Source organism: Melopsittacus undulatus, chromosome 1 (genome assembly GCF_012275295.1).
Source record: "Melopsittacus undulatus isolate bMelUnd1 chromosome 1, bMelUnd1.mat.Z, whole genome shotgun sequence".
NCBI classification, from domain to species: Eukaryota; Metazoa; Chordata; class Aves; order Psittaciformes; family Psittaculidae; genus Melopsittacus; species Melopsittacus undulatus.
In genome coordinates this window covers 105,249,972-105,274,207 of record NC_047527.1, presented here as the reverse complement: position 1 = coordinate 105,274,207, position 24,236 = coordinate 105,249,972, and the positions used below count along the sequence as shown (strand labels likewise).

The 24,236-nt window shown below is 40.1% G+C and overlaps 1 protein-coding gene across 2 annotated transcripts in view; it reads right to left on the bottom strand.

Annotated features, from left to right (window-relative positions):
- DPP6 (dipeptidyl peptidase like 6) overlaps positions 1 to 24,236 on the bottom strand; it is a 412,441-nt gene that overhangs the window by 67,189 nt on the left and 321,016 nt on the right. For both annotated transcript variants that reach the window (XM_005150038.3, XM_005150039.3), the window contains exon 8: positions 17,704 to 17,824. In XM_005150038.3, the coding sequence (XP_005150095.2) occupies positions 17,704 to 17,824 (121 nt within the window). The remainder of the gene's footprint in view (positions 1 to 17,703; positions 17,825 to 24,236) is intronic.

The window sequence follows — 24,236 nt, the reverse complement described above, 5'->3', positions numbered from 1 at the left end:
ATTAAATAACAAACCCATTTATTAATAATGAAGCTAATGACATGTAATGAGGTCATAACACTGATGGATTAAGTGTTGTTTGACTGTGTTTACCAGAATGGTGGCACTTGCACGTTGAACAAAAATTATGTTTTTCCTAGGTGCAAGTCTCAGGTAAGTACATAGAAAAAGCAAACATACCTGCAGTACAGTTCACCTATCAAAATATCTTTCATCTCTACCCCCAGGAAATGCTTATTTTCAATATTTTTGAGCTGTGAACTATTACTGCATAGTAATTCTAAATCTACTGGCAAAATCTCACATAGTCACCTTCTTCGGACCTCTTGGAATTACCAGGGAGCTGCAGACCTCAGTCTAAACCCCACTAATGCCCAGAATATTCTTAGAGATGCTTTGGGTACAGATGATGTCTTTAGCTGCAATATGACAAGAGGAAAAGCCATGTAGTACCCTGCACCTAGGGCAAGAGCACCAAGTCTGTGTAATTCTGATAGATATACATAGCCCAAAACCTCCCATAAATAAGTGAAATAATAGTAAATAAAATACAATGTTTTACATATGCAGAATGTCCAGCAGGGAAATGCTGGCAAAGTATAAATCGGTTTGCAGCAAACATTTCTGCCACTAAGAAGCCCTTTATACTAATGGAATAAACACATGCCCAGACAAAGACAGAAAATTAGAAAACACCTTTAGGAGGTAGCAATAAAGCTACTGCGAGTGTTTCTATTCACATTTGCATGAAGGCTTCCAAGGGCACTGCTGGGGTGAGCAAGGTGATGTTGCCCATCTCTTGCTTCCAACAGGGTATCTGCTACTCAGTGCATTGCCCAGTGAAGGTCTAGTCCATGACACACTTCTCATGACAGGCATTCCCCCACATATGTCTATATTTGCTATTTTTATTTTTCAATTTATAACTATTCTAATTTCCTTGGAAAGTCCAAAGTTTGTATGTCTAATGACTACTGGTTTTACTTTGAAGTTACAAGAATTAGACTCTTCTAAGGAGAGTTTTAATTGCATAGTGAATTAGATACCAGATGACGGTAACTATTCATACTGGCAATAGAATTCCAGAGATTTAGATTAAGTTTTTTTTTTTTTATTTTGTTGTATTGATTGGAATTTTCTATTCCCTGCTGCATTTTGTTTTTCATAGTTGTACATTGATCCCATTATTTTCAACATTTTAATTTCAGCTGACAAAACCCCCATCCATAAACCACCACATAAAAACTGCAGAAAAAAAATACCAAAATGCATAGAAATGTACACATAAACACACACACACAGAGCCATGTAGTAACAGCAAAAAGAAATTGTCTGTATAATTGGGTCTAAAACTGGTAGGAACAAACTTATTAAAAATGAATATCATAGGCAATTAAGAATTTTAAGGAAAAAAAAACCCTGATTAATTAACTGCAAATTATAAGTATTACTTTGAATTGTGTTGTACAGAACAGTATCAAATTACTAATTATCCTTGCCCACTTTGTTCAAAGATCATGAATGCGCATTTTAATTTACACTGGAGTAAGCTAAATGTACTGAGAACCAGCATGCAGAATTCTGCAGAAATCACTGGGGATGAGGGGGAACTCCCCCATTACCATATAAATGACATGCACAGAGTTATAAATGACACACACTAGATCCAGCTTGTATTGTTCCTTCAGATGTAGCAGGCAAATACCGGAAATTAAAATAAAGCTTATAACCTACCAGATAATAAATGTAACCAATACCCCACAAATCCCCATCTACCAAAGATAATTTTGTCTCCTGGTTTTTGCTGATTAAGGGTGGCTTTGAAAAAAAATACCCTTCCCTTTCCCCTCTTTATCTGTTGCATTTATTGGCAGGATGGGGATGGCTCCATTTTTATCTACCTAACAGCTTACAATATCTAGCATAGACTAATTTTCATTTCCAAGGCTCTCACAACCTGCTCTACCCTTAAACACTTCCTATTTAGTAACAATTCTTACATTAAAAAAAAGACTCATTAGAGCAGCTCACTTTTCCACCGGTATATTTTCTCCATGACATCCATGATGTTTGCAGCACTGCTGTGCTGAGATCAAGGCTGACCAGCAGCTCATTAATCCCTGAAGCAGTCTGGGGACTGGGTCCGGTTTTGGGGGTGTTTGTGTAGCACTAGGCACAGCCAGGCCAGCAATTTTCTAAATCATGTTATTCCTGAAGCATTTGGAATAGGATACACTCAGAGATGACAATTTTAATACATATTTCCCTGTATTTCTAAGTCTTCCTTGGATGCCCTTCATCTTTCCATGGTAACTTTCCTCCTGGAAAACATACCAGCTCAGGGCTGGCTAAACATCCCTTCCCACCGATGATGCATGGATGAGGCAGTCCCTGATGTGGGTACTGTGCCCTGCTCCCGTGTGTGGGAACATGCATCTGAGAGAGTGGATGTGATTTACTCTTCAGGTTTCTTCAAAGTGTTATTTCTTCATCATTCAATCCAGCCCCTGAAGATTGTGTGCTCCAGTCTGCAGTTATAAATCCCAATTACATTGTTGGCATGTTAGCTGTGAGGTTTCCTCTCCATCAGGCTTAGCAGATTCCACCAGTAGGTGAAAATGCTCAAACCATGGTTACATCAGGATTACATAGATTCTGATTAGTTTTCAGTGTGAAGAGCATTTCTTTAAGGAGTGCTAACAGGATATCTGGTTTCTGTTCCACAGATCTGTGCTCACAAACTAAAACAGAAACTGTGATATACTGCTATAAACATCAGCACCTGGTTGACTGATAGTCTGTAAATTTTCTTTCTGTGTCTTGTGTACTCAGGGTGCTGGCTTACTGCAGGTTTAAGTCTAAAACTGTAACTGGTATAAATAATATATCTAGTGACACATACTAAATAAGTATCCAGTTTTTGTTTTCCAATGTAATATAAAGAAACGTAACAGTGTTATGCCTGGCCACTTTTGTGTTTGAGGGAGCCAAATCCACTTCTTTCATACCTGTGAATGCACTACATGATTCATTATTTTCTACTTAAAACAAAAAGTAGACAACTATTCTGGAAAAAACCTGCAACTATTTTATGCTTTCTTTCTTTTTATTTCAAGTGGTCAGCAGAGTGCACAGTGTTTCTACTAATCTAAACTACAAATTTAAAATGAAGTCAAGTCAGCCAGGAGAAGTGACTGTTCATCTTCAAGCTATTTTAGCTGCTGCATTGAAGACAAAGAGCTAGTTTTGCCTCTAAATCATATTTCAGCTGTGCTTTCAAATGCATACTGTCTCCTAGAAGAGAACTGGACAAACATGGGGCAGTGCTGGTCAGGGACAGCCTCTAGATGTCCTAGGAATCCTATTTTGCCAAAGATAAATGCTTTGTGATCTGCCATTTACCACCAAGCACTTGGTGGACTTGCATTTGTAGTTTCTACACAGGCCAAGCAAATAATTCATGCAGGTGAACATCAGTTCTGGGAGGGGAACAGGAAGGTTGGCTGCTTTAATCGTAATATGCTTAGTCAGGTACAGCGCTCGGGCTTTGAGCAACATGACTACATCCATCATGTTGCCACTTTCCTCCTCTCCCAGAGAAAGGAGCTGGCCCTTTTGAAGACTTGATGGAATGGAAGAAAACATACCTCTTGGCTTCTCCACTCTTTTGTAACTTCCCTTCAGGCTGAGGTGCCATACAGCAGTGCTGTGCTGTGTGATCTGCTCATTAAAGATAACCCTGGGCCTCGGTAATGAGTAGATCATGTACCGTAACACTTCCAAATGGCAGCTCGCACTAGAATAAAATTGTTGTTACGTCTGCATTTCTGACTTGCTACTCCCACCTCCCATCTGGCATTGCATGCTCTCTGCTAATGGAGCCAAAACAATCCCAATAACGTTACCATTTCTCCTTTTTGGGGTTATTATTCTCTCTTGCATCATTTTAAATCTCACAAAAGCACTGAAACATTTCTGATGCATTTCTTGGTTCAGTATTTGCCAGGTCAGCATCCAGTTCAAATTCTTCTCACTAGCAACATCAAAACCATGCTCAAAATTCATAGGTAGGTTTTTAAACAAGAGCTGCTCCATCACAGCCTTGTGGTGTTCTCACTCAACAGAACATTTTGACACAATTCAGCATTCCCAAGAAAGAGGTTCTTAGAAGAATCCTGAGTTCATGAGTGGGCAGAGCTGGACTTTGTGTCAATCTGTTGTCACAAGCTGTAAAAGCAGACAGATGCCAACTTCTCCCACTGTTGCTCTGGGTCTGGTGTTTACCAGTGGTGCCCATGAGCCAGAGCAGCAGTTCCACTCACAAATCTGGCTAAAACAGGAAAATTCCCAAATCTACTCCCTGCTCCACAGTGCCAGACAATAACCACATTAACTCCCTCAATCTTCTCCTAACACTCTGTCATGGTTTAAACTCTGTCAGCTACACAGTCTTGCTCACTCACTCCCCCTCCTTCTTCCCTCCCCCTTGCTCCCAGAGGGATGGGGAGGAGATTCAAAAGAATGTAACTCCCACGGGTTGAGATAAGAACAGTCCAGTAACTAAGGTATAACACAAATCACTGCTGCTACCACCAATAATAATAATGATAAGGGAAATAGCAAGGGAAGAGAATACAATACAACCCGCTGACCAAGCGTGAGGGTGAGACAGCCCTTCTGGGTAACTCCCAGTTATATCCCGGGCATGATGTGCTGTGGTATGGAATACCTCTTTGGTCAGTTTGGGTCAGGTACCCTGTCTCTGCTTCCTCCCGGCTTCCCTTCCTCCCTGGCAGAGCATGAGACTCACAAAGTCCTTGGTCGGACTAAAGATTTGAGCAGTAACTAAAAACATTGGCATTATCAGTGCTGTTCCCAGGCTGAAAGTCAAAACCACAGCACTTGCATCAGCTACTAAGAAGGAGAAAAATGACTGCTACTGCTGAACCCAGCACACATTCTAATCCCACCATTTTTTTATCCTCAGGAGCTGATGAGACCACCACAGTTATACCAGATGCCAAATATTAAAGAAAAGAGATGAGAAGTAGGAAAAGCTTCCACAATACCTATGTTTGGCTGGAAAATGATTTCTCCAGTGTATCGTTGCACATGATACAATCTGGGCAAGATGTGCTAAATCACAGGGCTTTTATACCCTTATCAAGAGTCTCCAACATACAGACCTTCGGGCAACACACAGGGTCTTGGAGGGAGAAGGGTAGAGAGGAGGGAGAGATCAAAAACAAGATAACTTTAAAGCCCCGTAATTCATCCTTTCCCTTCTCATGCACTGCAACTTTGTGCTGTGCCTCCGAGGGGCAGCACAGCCTCACTTATTGTACATCAAATGGTCAGGCTACTGGGGAAACAGCTCTTGCCTCCTATCCGGTTGTCACTATTTCTAGCTTGTTGGTGATACTCCAGGATAACACGTAACAGTCTCTGGGTTAGTATGGGTCAGTTCAATAATCAAGCGAAGTTTAATTTTTAAAATGAGATATTGAATCTTTTAAATCATCTCTGTGCTTACAGTCTGAGGCAGGAACTGGAAAATCAAAACAAATACAATAGATACAATGATCTCCAGATAATTCCCATCAAGTAAGATTTATTTTGATGTCTGTTTTCAGACTGTTGCCTTCAATTTTAAAAGCACAATAGCATGAAAACATAATGTTTTGCTTTTAGGAGCTGTTTTTCTTTGGTTCTATTTCTTGCCAGTTTCTCAAATCTTTAATCTAGCTGTCTTGAAAGCCTCCTTTAAAGAATTGCTTTTGATCTAGTCTTATGCAGTAGCAACCAATGCTGACTTTTTTTTGCTGCTATTGTTGTTAAATCAAATACAAGACAATGACTCAACTTTGAGGAAAAGCAAAACTAATGTAGGAGGCAAATGCTTGTGAGTCATATGTGTAAAAAGGGAAGGACTGAAGAGATTTGCTCGTATTTTCTGGGATTTGCAAATCAGGTAAGAGTCCATCAGCCCCTTCACCATGCAGAACAGAAGTAATAGCATGGCACAGCTGGGGCAGCATTAACAGCAGACGTTTGCCTTCTGCTTGTAAGGTACCTCAGGGATAGAAAAGGCTTCCACTCTTGTTGAAATCCCTTGGGAACCACCCAGCCTTCCTGCCCAGTGACTCACATAGATATATCTCTCCAGTTGTGCATCTATCATGCCCTGTGACCAAACCTGAAGGGGGTTTAATGATAATAATAACAAAATAACCTTGCCAAGGGTCTGTGCTGGTGGTGACCCCAGGGACATTTTGAGAACAGACAGATCTGGGGTTTTGTGTGGTGCTTTGTACCTAGGGGCCAAGGTGAGAGTCTCACCTTAGTTTTGTGTCCTAATTTCTCTCATCTCATCTAAAAACCAGGTCAATAATTGTGTCTCAGTTTGTCTGTTTCTAAAAAGATGGTAATGATTCCTGTTCTACTAGGACATGAAGTGAAGGTTTATTAATTGATGGTTGCAAAAGGCATTAAGATCAAGGCAGCATAATTGCCTCGGTGAAGGTCATAATTAGACGTGTATGAAGGGATACAGCTGACTGTCATCTGTGATGCTTATTTTATCTCATTCTTGCATTTTAGCTACAAGTGTGTGGGTGCTAAGGAGGAGAGCTGTTCTTACAAAGGCGACTGCTGTATTCAGCATGGAGTTTAAACACTTTGCTACACTGGCACCAGAACAACCCAGTGAAAATAATGTTATACACATGAGAGACAAGAGAAAGACTCACACTACAGTGAAGACAATAAACAGACTTTGCAGTGGAGCAGGATGAACCTCTCCAAAAGGAAAGCAAGGGACGACATCAGCAACCCCTGGTCTTGGAGGAGAGGCTCACCTGGCTGTCCTTGTCTGTGGGTCAGCTCAGGGGCCAGCCTTAATCTGATCACAAAGGGGATTATGAAAAGTTTATCTGACTCAGGCTGTGAAATCATGCTCTTGAATCCTAATAATTTCTACACCAACCAGTTGTCATGTCATGAGGAATTATGATCTAAAGTCAGGGGGGGAAAGAACAAGCTGACACACTTTCATGAATCCCAAATCCTGCTGTAGGCAGAACTGGAAGACTTCCTGCTTGCAAAATAATTATGTTTCCATATAGTACAATCTAAAAAGTCCTTTGGGAAACACTAAGACTCATATTTCTAAATCTAATAGAACTGGAAAGTATCCCATGATTATCAGAAGAATTTGAGAAAATCAAAATTAACACTGAAACTTTGGAGATGATTTCAAGAAGACAAGCATCAGAATGATGGATTTTTGTACTCATAAAAGCTTATAAATGACCTCATTTTAAAAAGAGAACTTAAAAAAAATCTTTTCTGCACTCCACTCACTTTTCTACTGAATATTTTATGTATCAGGGTTTTGAATTAAAATTCAAGTAACAGCCTCCCCCCAAACACACCACCAAAGAACCAGCCGTACACACTAATCAAAAGGAAAATGGGATTTCATCTCTCATTGCTTATTCTTCATCAGGATGCTATTTGCATACTATATTTTTTTTCCAGTAAATCATGCAGATTTCTTACCGTTTGTAGCAATCCCATCGAATCCTGACAGTGAGTAGTTCCTCCATAGTCTTACCACATGGTGGCAATATAACTTTCACCTTCCTGCTAAGGAGGTGAGTTGCCTCTGATTTCCTCCTTCATTACTTCTTACTCTAATTATTATATTTGCAGGTGGCAATTACAGTCTTCTGAGTTTCTGCTTTCCATTTCCTCTATAAATTTAATAGAGTATTGTTGGGTTTATTTTTCAAATAAAGTCTGCAACATTTCCAAGGATATTAAACCCTGTTCTATAGTAGTTTTTCTTTAGCTAATGCAATATTGCATGTTTCTCTGATCTCTAATGAAGTTTTGAGGACCACTCTGGAATTATTCCTTTTTGCCAACAAGCATTCATATGCCCTTCAGTATTAACTCTTTGCCTCCAAGTACTTCTTGCCTTTAGACTATGTTGCTTTTGTTGCTTCACTGGAATTGCAGGGGGGGAAAGGAAGTGGAATCTCAAATGATAGAAAACCATCTTAAAAAGAATACACAAAACACACAGGATTATGTACATAACAACAACAACAATAAAAAAACAGTAAAAGTTTCAGCCTTGAAAGGAATTATAGATGCATAAAAAAAAGTGATCCATGAGAGCTCAGGCCTTTGTAAACCACACTAAGGAGTACACTCAGTTGCAAAACCATCTAGGAGACCTAGTTACATCACAGGAAATTCTGTAAACAAAAGCACAGGGCAGTTGATAGTTTGCTTTGGTACAATGCTTCCACTCTCATTAATATCTCAAAAATCCTTTAAAAGTGAAAAGAGATTCCTTCAAAATCCACAACTAAGGAATCTGACAATAAGAAGCATTTAAAATAATTACGAACAAATTACGGTATTTAGGCCTTAGCAGCATTTTGTGTTGCCGTACTCTTTGATGTGACTAAAACCAACAGACCAATTTTCCACTGCAGAGTGACATGCGAGAACTTTTACAGTCTTAAATGGTCTTCTTATGATTGGAGAATAGGGCACAAAAGATTTTCAGTCATTATTCCAAAAAAACAAAAACCAAAACCCAAAAGTAGTCTAATCATAATTTTCTGGTATGAAAATAACAGCTTGTCAAGCTGGTAGCACAAGCCGGCCGAAAGTGTGATCATTCAGGACCAAGATGACACAGGTAAACACAGAAAGGAATAACTATCCTTTAGAACAAAAGAACTAGGAAGAACTGCATCAAATCCAGCTCTACATGATCCAGCTGTGCCATGGAAATATTTCTCTAAGCAGGAAATCCAGTTTGCAATAGAAAGAGGGAAAAGCAGGTAAAGAGGCTGGGGAAGACAAACAGTTGGTGCTGTTCTTGCTGGAGGCTGCAGACCTGAGCAGACATAGAAACACAGGTTTATTCCTCAGTCTTATCTCCAGTGCAGAAGCTATGGTCTAGCTCTGCCTTGGTGGGCAATGAAATATAGCTGGTGATGCATCACTCCATGTTTGCCATGGATTTGAAGAAAACATCTCGTTACAGCGTTGCTCAGTCCTTGCAGTCCTCAGCCCTCATCCCACGATACCAGAATGTGATTAAAGGTTTCTGCCACCCACCTCGATGTGGTTCCTTCTGTCTGTCCCATCCTGGCTGCACCAGTGCAAACCAGGAGCAGCTTCAACCTCTGCAACCTGTCCTGCTGCCAACACATTGCATTTGCAGGCACCTGGTGTCCCCAACAGAGCACACCACAGCCAATGCATTCCTGGCCACTTATATTTTACTACTCACCCCTCTGAAAGGTTTGAGATTATCTTTAAAATATGCCATTCTCTTACACTTTTCTGACTACTGCTTACTCTGTGGCACAGATTCCCCTGTAGACCTGTACCCATTGAAGACTGGAAAACAGCTGGTGCAGAAGCTATGCCATATGGTAGTTACTTATAGGGAACATAAACTAATTGAGTGTTGAGGGTGATACAATCCCTGGATGCTTTATAGTTTAGAAACTGACAGTATGTCAATGTGATCGCATTAAAGATCTGTTCTAATTCTTCAATTCTCCTGATGCCGAGCAAAGTCCAGGTAGAGTCACCTCCAGGTACTGGTTGGTATCAACACCATAGTCACCACTGAGCTTCTATGACCCAGTTTGAAAGAGAGCTTGTACTGTAACATGCACGGCTTTCATGTATTAAAGGTCTGAGGTCCAGTGGAGAGCAGGTAACTCAAATAACTGGTGTGAAAAACCCATTTTGTTTTCCCAGTACCAGGATCTGAGCACGCTGTTTCTCATGCTTCATGCAACATCAAGCACACGCACCACAGTTTGCAATACTGAAGGTTGTTTTTCATGTACAAAGGTTTAACCCCCTGCCTTTTCTCCTGCAGGAAACAGTGGACTCCAGCTCTTCAGTGGCATCCCTCGCTCCCAGCCAGCCCTCGGCAGTAACTCATCCTTTGTGTTTCACAGGTCATTACCTCCTCTGCTCCTCCAGCCAAAGACCCTCTATAACCTCTGACTGTTTGCAGCTGGTATTAGATTTGGAGCTGTAGTATTTGTAATATTTTTTTTGGTTTAGGTATTTTTTTCCCCATTCGGAGAGCTGACATTCACAAATTATGAGCTGACTTCTGTCATTATTTCTGATATTCTTTTGATTTCCCTATTATACAATGGATAGACCAACTCTCTAGTGAGAATCACAGATCTCAGCAGAATTTGTGCCCCTTTCATGTAGCTTTCACTCGTTCTAATTCAGACACAGTACATTTATTTTTGCTTTTTTATTTCTTACGGCAGATACTCTTTATTCAGGCCAAGGAGCAGTGAGACAAAGAGGCTAGCTACAGCCTGGAAGACTCTTACATGTGTCTCAGACCCCAGGCTCAATTCCACTGACACAGAAAGGATGGATTTTTGTTTTATCTGCAGTGAAACTGATCACCTAAATGTATTCTCTGTGTTTTACCATATCAAACCACAGGTTTGATTTCACGGAGGAAAAACAGCTCTCAAATGAGTGAATTTGCAAATACTTTTTCATATTGACACTCTTTTTTTCTTTTTTCTTGAATAACATCAGTTTAAGATGTTTCCTTTGCAACCCTGACAGTGGGCATAAAGCAAGACCCTCGCATTCAGCATCACTGTGCAGATCCAGAGCACCACTATTAGCTTCCATGGAGTTATTTCCAACTTCAGCTAAGCATGGCATAGGTCAAAATCTATGCAATATTTAAAGTGCTAGTATACTAATTAGCTATTAAAAATACCAGCATAATCAGAAAATGGGGACACAGATTGCTGAGAGAATATTTTACCCAAGGCTATTGTAATGAATTTGGTGCAGAGAAATAGAATTCATGTACAAGCAGAAAATCATAATAGCTCTGTTATGCAACTTTAAATATGACACTTTTTGGAAATACTTCATTTAGTGATACAATTTTTATTTTCAGATACCTACCAGGGCTTCAGGGCAAACACAAACAACTTCACTTTCTGGATACTTCTTGACTTAAGAGTATTAGCAGCTGCTGGCTGACCAGTGAGATCAGGATGGACACTGGGCTTCCTTCCACGGCCCCAAGGAGACCACTGACCACAGTAAATAGTATTGTGTTTTCCTTCCAAAAGCCTGAATGATGGTGATCCAAAAATTAGAGGATGACAGGTGTTGGGTTTGGCTTGCAGCCCCCTTCCAAACAACCTTCTGCAGAAAGGGAAGGTTAAAGACAAGGCTAGAGCTGGCAAGGTTTATCATGGTGCGGTGCTGCATTTTGAAGCCAGTCCAGATAACAGCGCATTTTAAAGTTCTCAGGAGCTTGCTGATTTCTAGGCAGGCATTCATAATGTGCATTGTAAATGGTTCAATTTTCCCTGACCTTAGCCAACTGAGAAGGGCCAGAAGCCTGTTTCTGGTGATGCAATCCATAATGCAGGCTTCCTTATGACAGAGGAACCCTGACCAAAGCAAGAAGGTGAGGGAACTTGTACCAAGCCTTTCATGACATGATCTGCTGAAATTTAAGGCTCTTCTGCTTTAACATAAACAAAGCAAAACAGTGTTGCATCTAGTTCATCATCCTTGCGACAAAATTATGTACAGTAGAAATCATGTACAGTGGAAATTCCCGCTTTAAATGCACGGCTAAGACCAACCACTGCTCTTCATTCTTACTTTGGCTGCGACTGAAATGGCCAGATTTTATGCACATTTGGTAAAAATGAGGAGGTAAATAAAGGTGCACCAAAAAATAGTCACCTATATTTTCAACAAACAACTAAATAATGGCTAAATGGGAATTGTATAGCCTTGAGTGCTGCACAATAGCTGCATGTACTGAATGGGCAACATTGAATGATGTCCAATATGCAAAACAGAAATAAGGGAACAAATTCTACACTGGTTCCACAACATCCCTGAATAACATCAGCATGTACTTGAGGACAAAGTAGTGATTTTTAGTCTTGGGTTGCATCTGATGTTGTTTCCCTTAGCCCCATTTACCCCACAGCAGATGTGTAGAACTGCACATTCACCTATGTCCATGAAATATCTTCTTCGTGACTAAAAATTCTGACATTCTTAAACACAAACTAAAATCTGTATTCACTGTCCCAGTGACTCTTCACATATCTTGTCAAAGAGGCCTCATCTGTAGTCCAATCAGGGCTGTCCCCTTTTAAAGTCTGGAGCCCTGGCTTTAGCATTCTTTTGGCAAGAGATTTATTTATCTGGAGTACCTTAAAAATTCCATGATGACTCAGTCTAATTCTTCATATCATCCTCCCCTACCATGTCTTGGAGCTACTAATTACTGGGAAAGGTTAGCCTCACACTGTGAAATATTAGAATATCTCATCTTCTTCTCTGGTAACAGAACAGGAATCTTAGGATTTACTTGTTTTCAGCCTCACTATGAAAGTCTCTTTTCGAATTTGGGTATAATTCAATCATCGAAGTTCCTGTTTCTAAGCATAAGTTCAGCATTCTGTATTATACCATGAAAAATGGTGCATACAGACAAATTAGGCAAGGCACTGCTCCAGCAGACTTATCTAGCATTTTCCCAGTAGTAATACCACTTCCAGAGTCCCAGGATTAATACTTCTAAACTTAAGAAATATACCTACTTCACTTGCTTCAAATACTATAAGCATAAAAGATACTGCTTAAAATAATCGCTACTTGATTTGGCAGCTGCTACCAGGCACTGTTCTTCTGAGACCAGCCATACACACTCTAAATATACCCTCTGATTTTTGTGAGATGCTGATTAAATTATGGAAAAGATTTTTCTTTATTACTGTGTTCTCTTTCCTCTCTTCATAAAGTCTAGAAAAGGAACAGAAACACTATTAGCATGAATCAGCCCGTAGCTTTGGACGTGTAGTTCCCATAAGCTCAGAATGAGAGTTTCAGGAAAATGTATGTGAGGGGGAATTTGGAGCCTTTACTAGATCTTGCAGCAAAAAATTCTGCAGTTTCATTGTCTTAATGATGATGACATCCTGGCCTCTCCCACCAGGTGTCACTGCGAAGTCACATAAGAGGATCTCTTAGTGACAACATAAGGCACAGGCAGAATGAAGATGCATAAAGCATACGAATCATCACTGAAAAAAGTATTTTCTCTCTGCTCCTTTTGCTCCCTAGCCAAAAATAAAGGACAGCAACACCGCTGTACATTAAGTTCAACAGAGCAGAATATCAGTTTTAAATGATGGATGCATACAGCTCATATTGCACAAGAGTTTTCAAAGTGTGCCATGTGAGCTAGGGTTGGTGCTTAGCTGCCAATGGATTCTCTCTGACATGAGCATGAGAAGATGTCCAGATGAGACATTACATCCACAGTGTCAGGACTAAGTCTGGAATGGGAATGCTCATTTTGAGAAGATCTTTAAAGAATTCCAGGAGAAGCCCTTCTCACTGCTCTGGTAGTGACATGAGATGAAGAAGTAACTCACATACAACTCTTCCATTTGCAACCAAAGTCTCTAAACCCCCAAAATATGTCCTGCAGACCAAGTTACAAAATAGTTTCTAAGAGACTATTCTTACATCTGAGGACACATGCAGAAAACCAAAAGGAAAACCCTTAGCTTCCCACTCTATGGATGGGATACGCCCATCTATAGGTGGAAAACCTTTCTGCCCCTCCCACCTGTGGCAGGACCACACACCAAAGTGCCCTATCCCACATCAACATGGTTTTCAAGTGTGCAATTAGCAGCTGACCATAACTCCAGAAGCTGTTCACCTTTATCTATGAACACAGACTTGCCCAAAGGAGGTCACGCTAGGACTATAACAGTGCAGCCCAGAAAAGGTCCCTGTCCTGCTCAGCAAAGCAAGTAAAGGGACCCAGAGTTACCATTCTGGGGTGACCTCGGTCTAGCAGAAGCATGCCAGCACAGAGGGATATCCTCCTGCCCTATTCCCCAGGATTCAGCATCACACAGTCCCAAACTCAATGAGCTTCCAAACTGAACCCAGGGACACCATAACCTTGTCTTTGTTACTAAGCAGGATCACACAGTTGGGCAGAGCGCCTTGTCATCCTTTCTCACAATACCTGAGCACTCTCCAAGTGCTTGGTAACACATGAAGATACTTTAATTACACCATGACAGAAAACATTTCTTTTGAAGAGCACTCTAACAAATTGTTTAAATGAAATGAACTTTATCTGCACTTTACTTTTAAAAACGTACATTATTTTTGTTAAAGTCCTATATATTTAATGTACATATGCATGCTCTTATCCTAGCGCTTTGGAAGTATAAAGTACTTTGTACTATAACACCACTTGTTTTAAAATTATCTTTAAGGCTCATTGTTGCTATAACATATTCTCAAACCAATAGCAATCATATAGCACACTAATATATAAAATATTCTTTGCTAGTGCTATGCATTTAAATGCTTAGCTGGTTTCAGCTGCAAAACTTTAAACTCTCTTTTATAGGATATCACTCCATTTTAGTATAAGCATCTATCAGGCACAGCTCTGAAAATGTTAAGTCAGACTATGAAAACATTGTCAGTACTTATTTTAGTAATAAACCCCATGTTTAATCTATGCTTCCATGTTACAGTAATCTATGTATCAACCTATAACCTTCCAGCTAAATGCACTAAGTAGATTAAGCTCTGATTGATTTGCAATGTTTTTCACTATATTATCGAAAGTCTACAGATCAGCATAAATACCTTGAAGAATTTTTCCCCCTTTGGCAGATTTACAAAAGCAGAGCTTAACTTGAATTGAAATGAGCTTCTGCATTTTTCCAGGGCAAAAAGCTTGTCAAATCTCCTCTAGATCTGCTCTACTTCCAGACTTAGTAAAAACCTGTGATTAATAGTACAGTACATCTATTCTGTCGTGACAAAAAAGCACGACAGAAGAAAAGTGATTCCCTCTGGGTCTACCATTCATACTATGTGTCAGAAGTTACCCCAAACAGTGGCACTGCTGGGACTGCCATCTGCATAACGTGCTGTGGAAACAGCTCTTGGAAAAGGGTGGGGAGATTTTTGTGGATGTGCTCTTGCTGGTTATGGTAAAAGATCTTAAAAATTTGTTTCCTCAATTCAAAACACCAAGTTATTTTTCTTGGGGTTTTATGTAGCATATTTTAAGGGAAGTGAGAAGCAGGTTGTGAGCTGTCACAGTAACCCAGCAGGCGCTGTGGGGAGGGCTCAGCTGCCACTGCTGGAGGTGATGAACTTCAGCAACAGAAAGAGCATGCAAGGGAAGAGGAGTGCACTGAACTCTCTGTGATCCCGTCTCAGCGTTCCTCACAGCTCCTTTGCAGACTATCTGCTGGAGATGGCTGCACAGATGGAACGAGATTTCTACATATGCTCAGCATCCATCCCTGTAGCTTGCTGAGATGGCAGCAGTGCAAACAAACATCGGTCTAGGCATCTCACCCAGCTCCATTAGGGAGATGGAAAAAACACATCTACAAATGCCTGTGGTAATGGGGGAAGAGAGTGAAAATAGCCCTGAGGTAGTAAATTTCAATCTTTGCCCAGATTTCAAGCAACTCTGGTCTGGTAAACTTGGATTTAAAATGTTCTGTTTATCCCACTGAAGAAGTGACATCTATGAAATGGAGAAAATTTGGAAAAAGAAAGGTGCCAGTAACAGTGTGTTGGCAGAGCACCGCAGCTGCTGCTACGGTAAAACTTCAGCCTCGTTGACAATGATGCCTGAATTCCCATGGCCTCTGCTAGGGAGGTGTCATCCATCTCCCAGTGGTGGAAGAAATTGCAGTTTCTTCTGGGATCCTGCTCCATCCATCCATGCATGCAGAGACCTGACATTTGAACACTGCAGGTCCATCTGATCCCATGGCATCACAGCTTGTTCAAGCATCTGCCATGAATCTTCAGTCCTGACACTGGTCCCAGGTTTACTTCCATCAGGACTGCACAAGTTGACATGGTGCAAGAGAAGCAGGTGGAATCACACAGTCTAGCTCTATTTGATCATACATTCGTTCCCTTTCTCAGTACATTAACATAAAGCTATCAAGAAAGTTCATTATAGAGGACAAACCTGAAAGTCAGTGTCAGCCAAGAAATTGCCTGAGCAATCCCGTAATTGAAGAAAAGTATGTGTCAGCAAAACAAGTGTCATCATCACAGGCTTGCTGGCATGCTTGGATTTCACTGGCTTGACAACTGCCTCTCAGCATGGTGCTGTGTGCAAGGCTTTACAAGAAGACCTCGTGTACTAAATGATGTTTATCAGCAAAATACAGATACTAATATGCACATTTGACCTACAGAGTCAAACAGCCCTGCCCACACCTTTAGCAATGAAATCAATAAATAATGAAAAGTAAAAGAAAATGAGCATCTTGTAACTTCTTAGTCACTCCTCTACTTACTTCTGTGCATCACAAAGAGGACATGTACTTGCAAATATTCTGTAAACACATTTAAATATCAAAAGTAATGTAAGCCACTATCAGATTTTTCTGCTGATGTGTTTGATGAGTTTGTACAATGATTTATGGGACCCGCTTATCTTGGCGTGGCAAGCAAAACAATTTAATTTCATTCTCTTATTTCTGAGTCAAACAGCCCCAGCTTAGCTGTGATACAGAATAACTTAAGTAGTGACTAATGTTTTTACACCAATTAATGGTGAACAGCATTTTGCAAACTATTCTGTTCCATTAAGCCTCAAGGAAACTGGGAGCAGCCCATAGGACACAGTTAAGAAATATATTTGGACACTGCTTTCTATAGAGATAAGAAAAGTTTTGGACAGTTCTGGCACCTGCAGGAGAAAGTGTGACTTTAGAGGGAAACTGACAGGAAAGAGATAGTGACAGGTCCCAAAACCAGGATCCTTGTGAAAAGGAACTTCTGGCAGCATTAGCCGGCAACAGAGAGAGGCATGCATGTTGTGTGCATGTTATGTAATTATATATATATAAAAACATTAATTCTAATAAAATATCGACTTAAAAGCCTGTAACATCCCCAAAAGAACTGGGGATTGATGAGATCCTTTCCTAAGATAGTGAGCAGGTGAGATTATTTTGCAAGCAACTGCTCACAGACACCTCAATAGCCATTTGCCAGCTGAAAGGACCAAAGTAAAGCAGTGCTCCAGTGGTGACCCTCTACTCCAACAGGCCAATTTTCAATAGGAAGAAGCCAATTACTGCAAGGACCTGTCTGCTTTTAGAAAATTTTTAGGTAGCAAGATCTGGGCAGGCTCCAGAGCTCACCTGCTGCTCTGCAAAACAACTGATCATGTAAAATTGTTTCCCCTGTCTTCCTTTAAAATAAAACCCCTTTCCCTGCCCAGTTCTGTCCTGTTCTGTGATTTGAAATCATGGCACGTCTATGAGTGATTGCAGGTGCCATTAAATAATGAAGCAGCTCTGTTCATTAAAGCCTGGTGATTTATTACCTTTGGACTAAAGGAAAGAAAAAACAGCCTGAAAACAGAATTCTTACATCATTTCACATTATTTCCAGTCCAGCACTTCAGACAACTGTTAGAATAGCAGATTTTCAGCTCTGTGGTCCACCAGTCACCAGAAATGTAATTCTAAAGGTCTAATTCCAGCCAGTTCTGTAAATCTAAAGTGTGACTTAAACTCATAACTAACTGCTGCCCTAAATGTCATGTCCTACCTTCGTACAGCCAGTCGCTGAGCCCATTGAAAATAACACCTTCCTTTCCTGTGGAGACCACTCGGATGGCTTGTTTCCCCACATGGGCACAGTAATAGATGTTATTCTCAAAGATAAATATCTGATTTGAAGGGAAAAAGAAAAAAAGAACAACATTAAGCAGTGGCTCCATTATAAAATCTTGCATTTTGCTTTTACAATAATTGGCAGTACAAAATCACATATCACAGTTTTATAGCATCTTTTGTCAAAAAAGGATTTCCACAGCTTGCTTCCAATGCCTAATCTATCTATTAGCTAATAGAAAAATGCTAATTCACAACAAACCGAAGCCCTGGTCCTTTGATACAAGTCTTACTTTTCGCTCTCCTGTCTTCATTTCAGAAATTGAGCAGTTCAGTTAGAGGGCATGAAATGAAGAATGCCATAGCTCGGGCTTTTGAAAAAGTGGTCTGGGACACAGTAGCAGTTTTCAGAACTGATGTTGATGCTATGCCATGACTGATTTGGCTACTGGAAATGGCTCCTTGCTTGTTTCTAGCTCCTTCTGCTTCCTTAAAACACGGCTGTGTGGATTCCAGCTTTTAATGCAGATCCAACAGGACAACATGTACATTGAATAGGGGGCAGCCTATGTGACTGTAGCACACTAGCCAAGAAAGCACAAGGTTGATGTTTTGGCTGGGGAGCAAGTAGACACGCTACAAGGACCAAAGGGGTGTGATAGACCTCCCACACTGCCCCAGTCCCTAGGTTACCTTCCTATGGGAACCAGGGTGGATGGAACAAAGACACCCATGTGGTCTCACCTCCCTGCCAGCATGGCTGCAGCTGCCATAACCTCCAGCCTGTCTTAGGAAACCTCTCTTCTTCTGTTGCAAAAATCTAGTGGATTCAGGCTGATGAAAGATTACACAATCAAAATGTCATGGGACTTTGCTGCTCCTCGGGAGGACAAAGGCAGACCCACACTGAGGATCATCACTGGGTACCTAAGTCTGCCTCTGCAAACACCTGCTCACACACCTGGTGTGGTCTGTGGGAAAGCAATTCCATCTTTGAGAAGAATTTATAAACCTGAAATTCTTATCAATCATCAAAAAATCAATTCAAGATTGCCAGGAAAGGTGCCTAAGATAAGACTCCCAAATAAGACTCCTTTTTTTTAAACTTATTTCATGTGAGTCATTAGGTCCCTTTCTGACCAGCTGCCAACAGGATCTAACTCCGTTCACTACCACTCTTCAGGCTTGGCTATCCAGACAGAATTTTTACCCAGCGAAGTGTACGTTTGTCTAAGCCATGAGCAGCCAGTTTCCCCAGGAGAATGCTGTGGACAATGGTGTCAAAGGCTTTACTAAAGTCTAGGTAGACAACATCCACAGCTTTTCCTGCATCCATTAAGCAGGTCACTTTGTCATAGAAGGAGATCAGGTTAGTCAAGCAGGACCTGCCTTTCATAAGCCCATGCTAACTGGGCCTGGTCACCTGGTTCTCCAGTACATGCTGTGTAATGGCACTCAGGATGATCTGCTCCATAACCACCCCCAGCTCTGAGGTCAGAGTAGTGCCCTGGATCCTCCTGGCCCTTCATGTAGATGGGCATCACAGTTGCGAACTTCCAGTTAACTGTGACCTCTCCTGTGAGCCAGAACTGCTGATAAATGATTGAAAGTGGCTCAGTGAGCACTTACACCAGCTCCCTCAGTAACCTTGGGTGGATCACATCCAGGAACAATAGACTTGCGTGTGACCATTATGGGGGCTTCATTCTGCTCCCTATACCTGCCTTTAAAATATTTTAAACTTCATTCAGATTGCAGACATGTACTGAACAGGGTATAAGAAAGCCATTTAGACTGAAAGACAAACTTAATGTAATTTAGAAGACATTTACAGATGGGTTTTTATACACCTGATGATATTGGAATAAATCGTTAGGTATCTCAACCACAATAGTAGAATACAATTTCTCATGTTACACTCATGAAAAGACAGAATTGGGAACAATATTTGCTTTCAGCTTCTGTTTCATATCCTATGTGTTTCCCCTAAAGATGAGCTGGAAAGATTCCAGAAGAAAGTATAGATCCTAATTTAATTTCAGCAGCAGTTACAGCGAGTTTGCCTAAAGGTAAAAAGTATGACTGAAACTGTAGCTTGCTTTTATTCCTTTTAAACTAAGAAAAACTGCATCCAATTAATATTTTTTGAAAGTAAAAAAATGTTGTGGAAAATACTACATTCCCTTTTCTACCTTGATTTTTAATAAGCAGAAGAGCCAGATGAGGGATGCTAAGTAATGAGTTTAATGTGTTAGCTAGTCTGCATACACGAGGGTTGCTTAAATGTACATAAATATCAGGAAGACTAAGCAGAATAAGGTACTTTGCAAATAAATCCAAATCTCTGTGCCCAAGAGCTAAACAAGTTGGGGGCACTTGGGTGGGAGCTCTTCTACAACAGGCACGCAGTTGAGTTATTCAAACGATACAACCCTTCCCTTGCTCAGATTCTCCCAGCTTCATGCCACTAATCAGGCTGCATGAGGTATCCAGTAGCTGCAATGGAAAAATAATATAGTGCTCTGACTTCAAACTGTCTCCGACATCATTCAGAGCCAAACTGCAGCACCTCACAGAGAATATAAAATTATCCTCCTAACTACAGTGCCTTGTACCCCAAAAATGTCAACCATAATCAAGATAAAAGATAACTGAAGCAGCCCAAGGAAGATTTCTGTGTAATGTATCTTATAAATTAGGAAAAAGCTTTTGAACTTCCGTTATTCATCAAAACGAAATGTCTTTGGATTACCTCATATTCTGGGTTAGAAATCTATTAGACAGTATTACAAAATACCTATATAATAATTTTTCACTCTTTTGGTTTTGTGATATCAAAGCAGTGCTTTGTATCAAATGATTACAACCCTCTCTGCTAATTAGAGGATAAGAAATTTTAGTAAAGAAAAACAAACAAAAAATGTATGGTTATCACACATTATTTTACACTTGCTCCACATAACAGCTCTAGAGTAATATAGAATGGCAACAGAATGGGTCAAGCTCAGTTTTATGCCTCTCTGTACAAGAGACAAAGACCAGACCCAAATTTTCTGGTGTTTTTTCTTTTGATGTGCCTATTTGAGGAAGAATTTGCCCCCAACATTCTTGCAATATATATGACTTTTAGCATGGACAGCACATGAAGTCCAACGCTGCGCTCAACTAATGGTATGGACAGTAAATCTGTGCTGTGTCAGGAAGATATCCCCATGTTGAATACCGTGTTTATCTGCATCATGACAGCCCAGAGGAAAGAGAAGATATTCTGAAGGAATAAAAATGGAAACAACCATACTTAGACTGAAGAAATTGAAATCACTACTCTATAGAATAAACAAGGAAGACATAATAATGGAAAGGATGCAGAAGAAAGGAAAAGCATATTTTCCCCTTTCTATTTTTCCAAAACAACAGGGAAATCAATGAAACCTAGAAGAAAGTGATTTACAAGTGGTTAAAAATAGTTTTCCTGATGAAATTAGAAGTAATGCATGGAACTCCTGCCCACTGGATGTAACAGAACTTCATTCTCTTCCTGCTGGGTATTAGAATAGATGCTCAAAAGATGAAGTACTTAACAAAGATAACTGGAACATCCAGGAGGACTAAGATAAAGGTGGTCTAGAGGTTTTGTTCTGGATTTGTTTTAATGCATTCGCTTAACCCCAGAGCAATAAAAATCATTGGGGATTTTGTTGTTCACTTTATGTAGCTCAGGATGTCACCTGAAACTTTCTGCATAAGATATAACCTCATTAGCCTCTGCTATCAACACACCACGAACTCATGCAACCTGGGAAGAAATCTCTGCCTATTTGCAACTTGTATTAGTCCTGATTACGTCAAAATATTTGACATCCTTGTGTGACACAACCAATATTGGAGGAAAAATACTAGACTGATTGGACCACAAACCTGAGACAAAAGGATATAAAAGATCAAGTATTCATCCAGTGAGATAAATTTACACAGTAAGGTAAATGTTCAAACTAATAACAAAATAAAATTTAATCCACTTAAAACATAGAAGAGCCTTAACAACACTGACTGATTTAAGGAGGAGTCATTTAAAATGTTTTTGCAACTGCTTAAGGGCTTCTGAAGTAATGTTCTCTATCAAAGTGAACCAGAGTGGTATTAAATAATTATGCTTCAGTAATTAAAATACTGGTACTTTTAAATGCATTAATTAACGCACCTTTTCAGGAATCGAATGAAAATAATCCCTTTAAGACCACTGCAAAAGTCACAGTGATCAACTATTCTGAGCAGATTAATACTACACCTCCTTTAATGGCTGTTCAACCCAACTTCCCTCCAGCCAAAGAGGTGAGTGAAGCTCCTGTTTCTTCACAGACCAGGAGAAAATAAAACCATACACATTATTCTGCATTTTTACTGCTTCTATTTATTTTCCAACTGTAGAGTGGCAGTCTAAGTTTATGTTTTCTTTACCCCAACATTTCTAACACGTATAGCTTTTCAACCGAATGAGCAACATCACTCAAATTTATCATCTCCAAGCATAAAGTTAATGCCTGGATGCTTATTACTTTAAATTATTAGCACATTGTAGAAGTGTGAATGTTTCTCTCACATTAGAAGGCAGCCCTCCACACTGCAAGGCCAGCCCACAGGATTTAACTGTGAGAGAGTAGTCAATATGGAAAGGCTGGCCACTTAACATCAAGAGTTTGGTCGACAAGGACTGGCCTTCATGTATAGACAAGCACAAAGTCTTGCCTTGATGCTGTTTTAAATTCCAAATCAGTCCAAACTTCCTTGAGGACTGAAAAAAAACAGCTACAAAATGGAAGGCTCAGTGAGTGTGAAGATACAAATCAACATGCTCATCTCTCCTCATTCAACATAATGTACTTCATTGTTTTCTATTTTAAAATGTTAAAGCCTTCTTTTACTTTTTTCTCCCCATGTAGAAATCTGCTCTTTTGCTGGCAAACCAGTTTACCTGAGGGCATATTCTGCAGAATAAATAACAGATTCATTTTATAATGCCGTGCATCTCCCAAAAATGCTTGTACTTATTTTGCAGAATCAGTAAAAAATATCTGTGTAAAGGTAATTATCCATGGACTTCAGTGTTGTAGATGTTGAACAAATGCACAGAAAAGGCACTTCCTACCCCAATAGCATATAATTTTAATAGAGAAGTACTTTTTTTTGCATTCTATATGTGAAAAAATGAGAGACAGGGACACAAAAGACAAGACTTGGTTGCCAAAACATAGGCATTTAGAGCCACTTTAAGCCCCTTCATGCATCTAAAACACCTAGCAGACATGACAGAGGACATAGGGGAAACCTCTGCTTTCACAGAGTAGCATCTAGAGACCACATACTTTTAACATCATTTAGCTGAGGTACTCTAGGAACCTAAGTTTAAACAGGCAAATCCTATTTATTTTAAATGTTGCACAGGAAGACTGGCAAAACCATGAGTCCAACTTGGGTAGCTTGAGCTCTATTCCAATCCATCAACCATAAAACCACTCTTACTGTAATTATTTTACATCAGGTTGACTCTTATAAGCTTGTGAAGGCTGTGAGAGAACAGATCCAAAATGTGCATTGTCCTGCCATGAAGTGCATGTCTATAACTGTTTATTGGGAGAGTCATGGTCAGCTTCAACATGATACACTTGAACCCATATTTCTTTTTTCAGACAGACCTATGGCTACTGCAAAATCCCTTTTACTGAATAATAAAGAAAAAGTTCTTGTATGTATTTTGCTCTGTACATCTGCCGTTGTACGTTGCCAGCATTGGTGGGATTCAATACTGTGCAGGACTTCATGGCCTTTTGTAGATGGCATGATCTAGTCTGCCTTAGGCAGATGTCAAGCCAGCAGAGAGATGCTAGTACCAGTGAAGACATAAAGGAGAATAAAATCTGCCCCACTTCAGGGATTATTCTCCATCAGCTTTTATGGTGTGCTGGGTGCTCCCAAATCCAAGCAAAGTCAATCAATGCAATTTGTATAAGTTTGATATGTACCACTTCGACTGAGTACAAACAGCCAACATCAGATGCCTTCATCCACTAAAGCTGTGGACCATTAGCTCTGAGAGTAATGACAGCACAAACATGAATTTAAATTAGACTATCAGTAGATTAATATGGAAATAAAAAAAAAAAAAACCAAAAAATAACAAAACCAAAAAGCACAGTGAAAAGATGAAGTCAATCTGGGAGAAAAGACCATCCTCCCTCCCAGCACTACCGATAACCCAGACTCTGGCTTCCTTGTACACATGCTTTAAAGTCTCCAAAAGCCCTCTCCTGCTGCAGGGTGGCACAGGCTCAAAAGGACTGTAGCGTATGTTTAATTACTATTGTCTCAATGTTGTTGCTCATAGTCCTAACCACATCCAGATCCTTGGGCTCTTCTACCTAAACACCAATCACATCAAATCTCTTAATCAACAGCCACCCAATACATGGC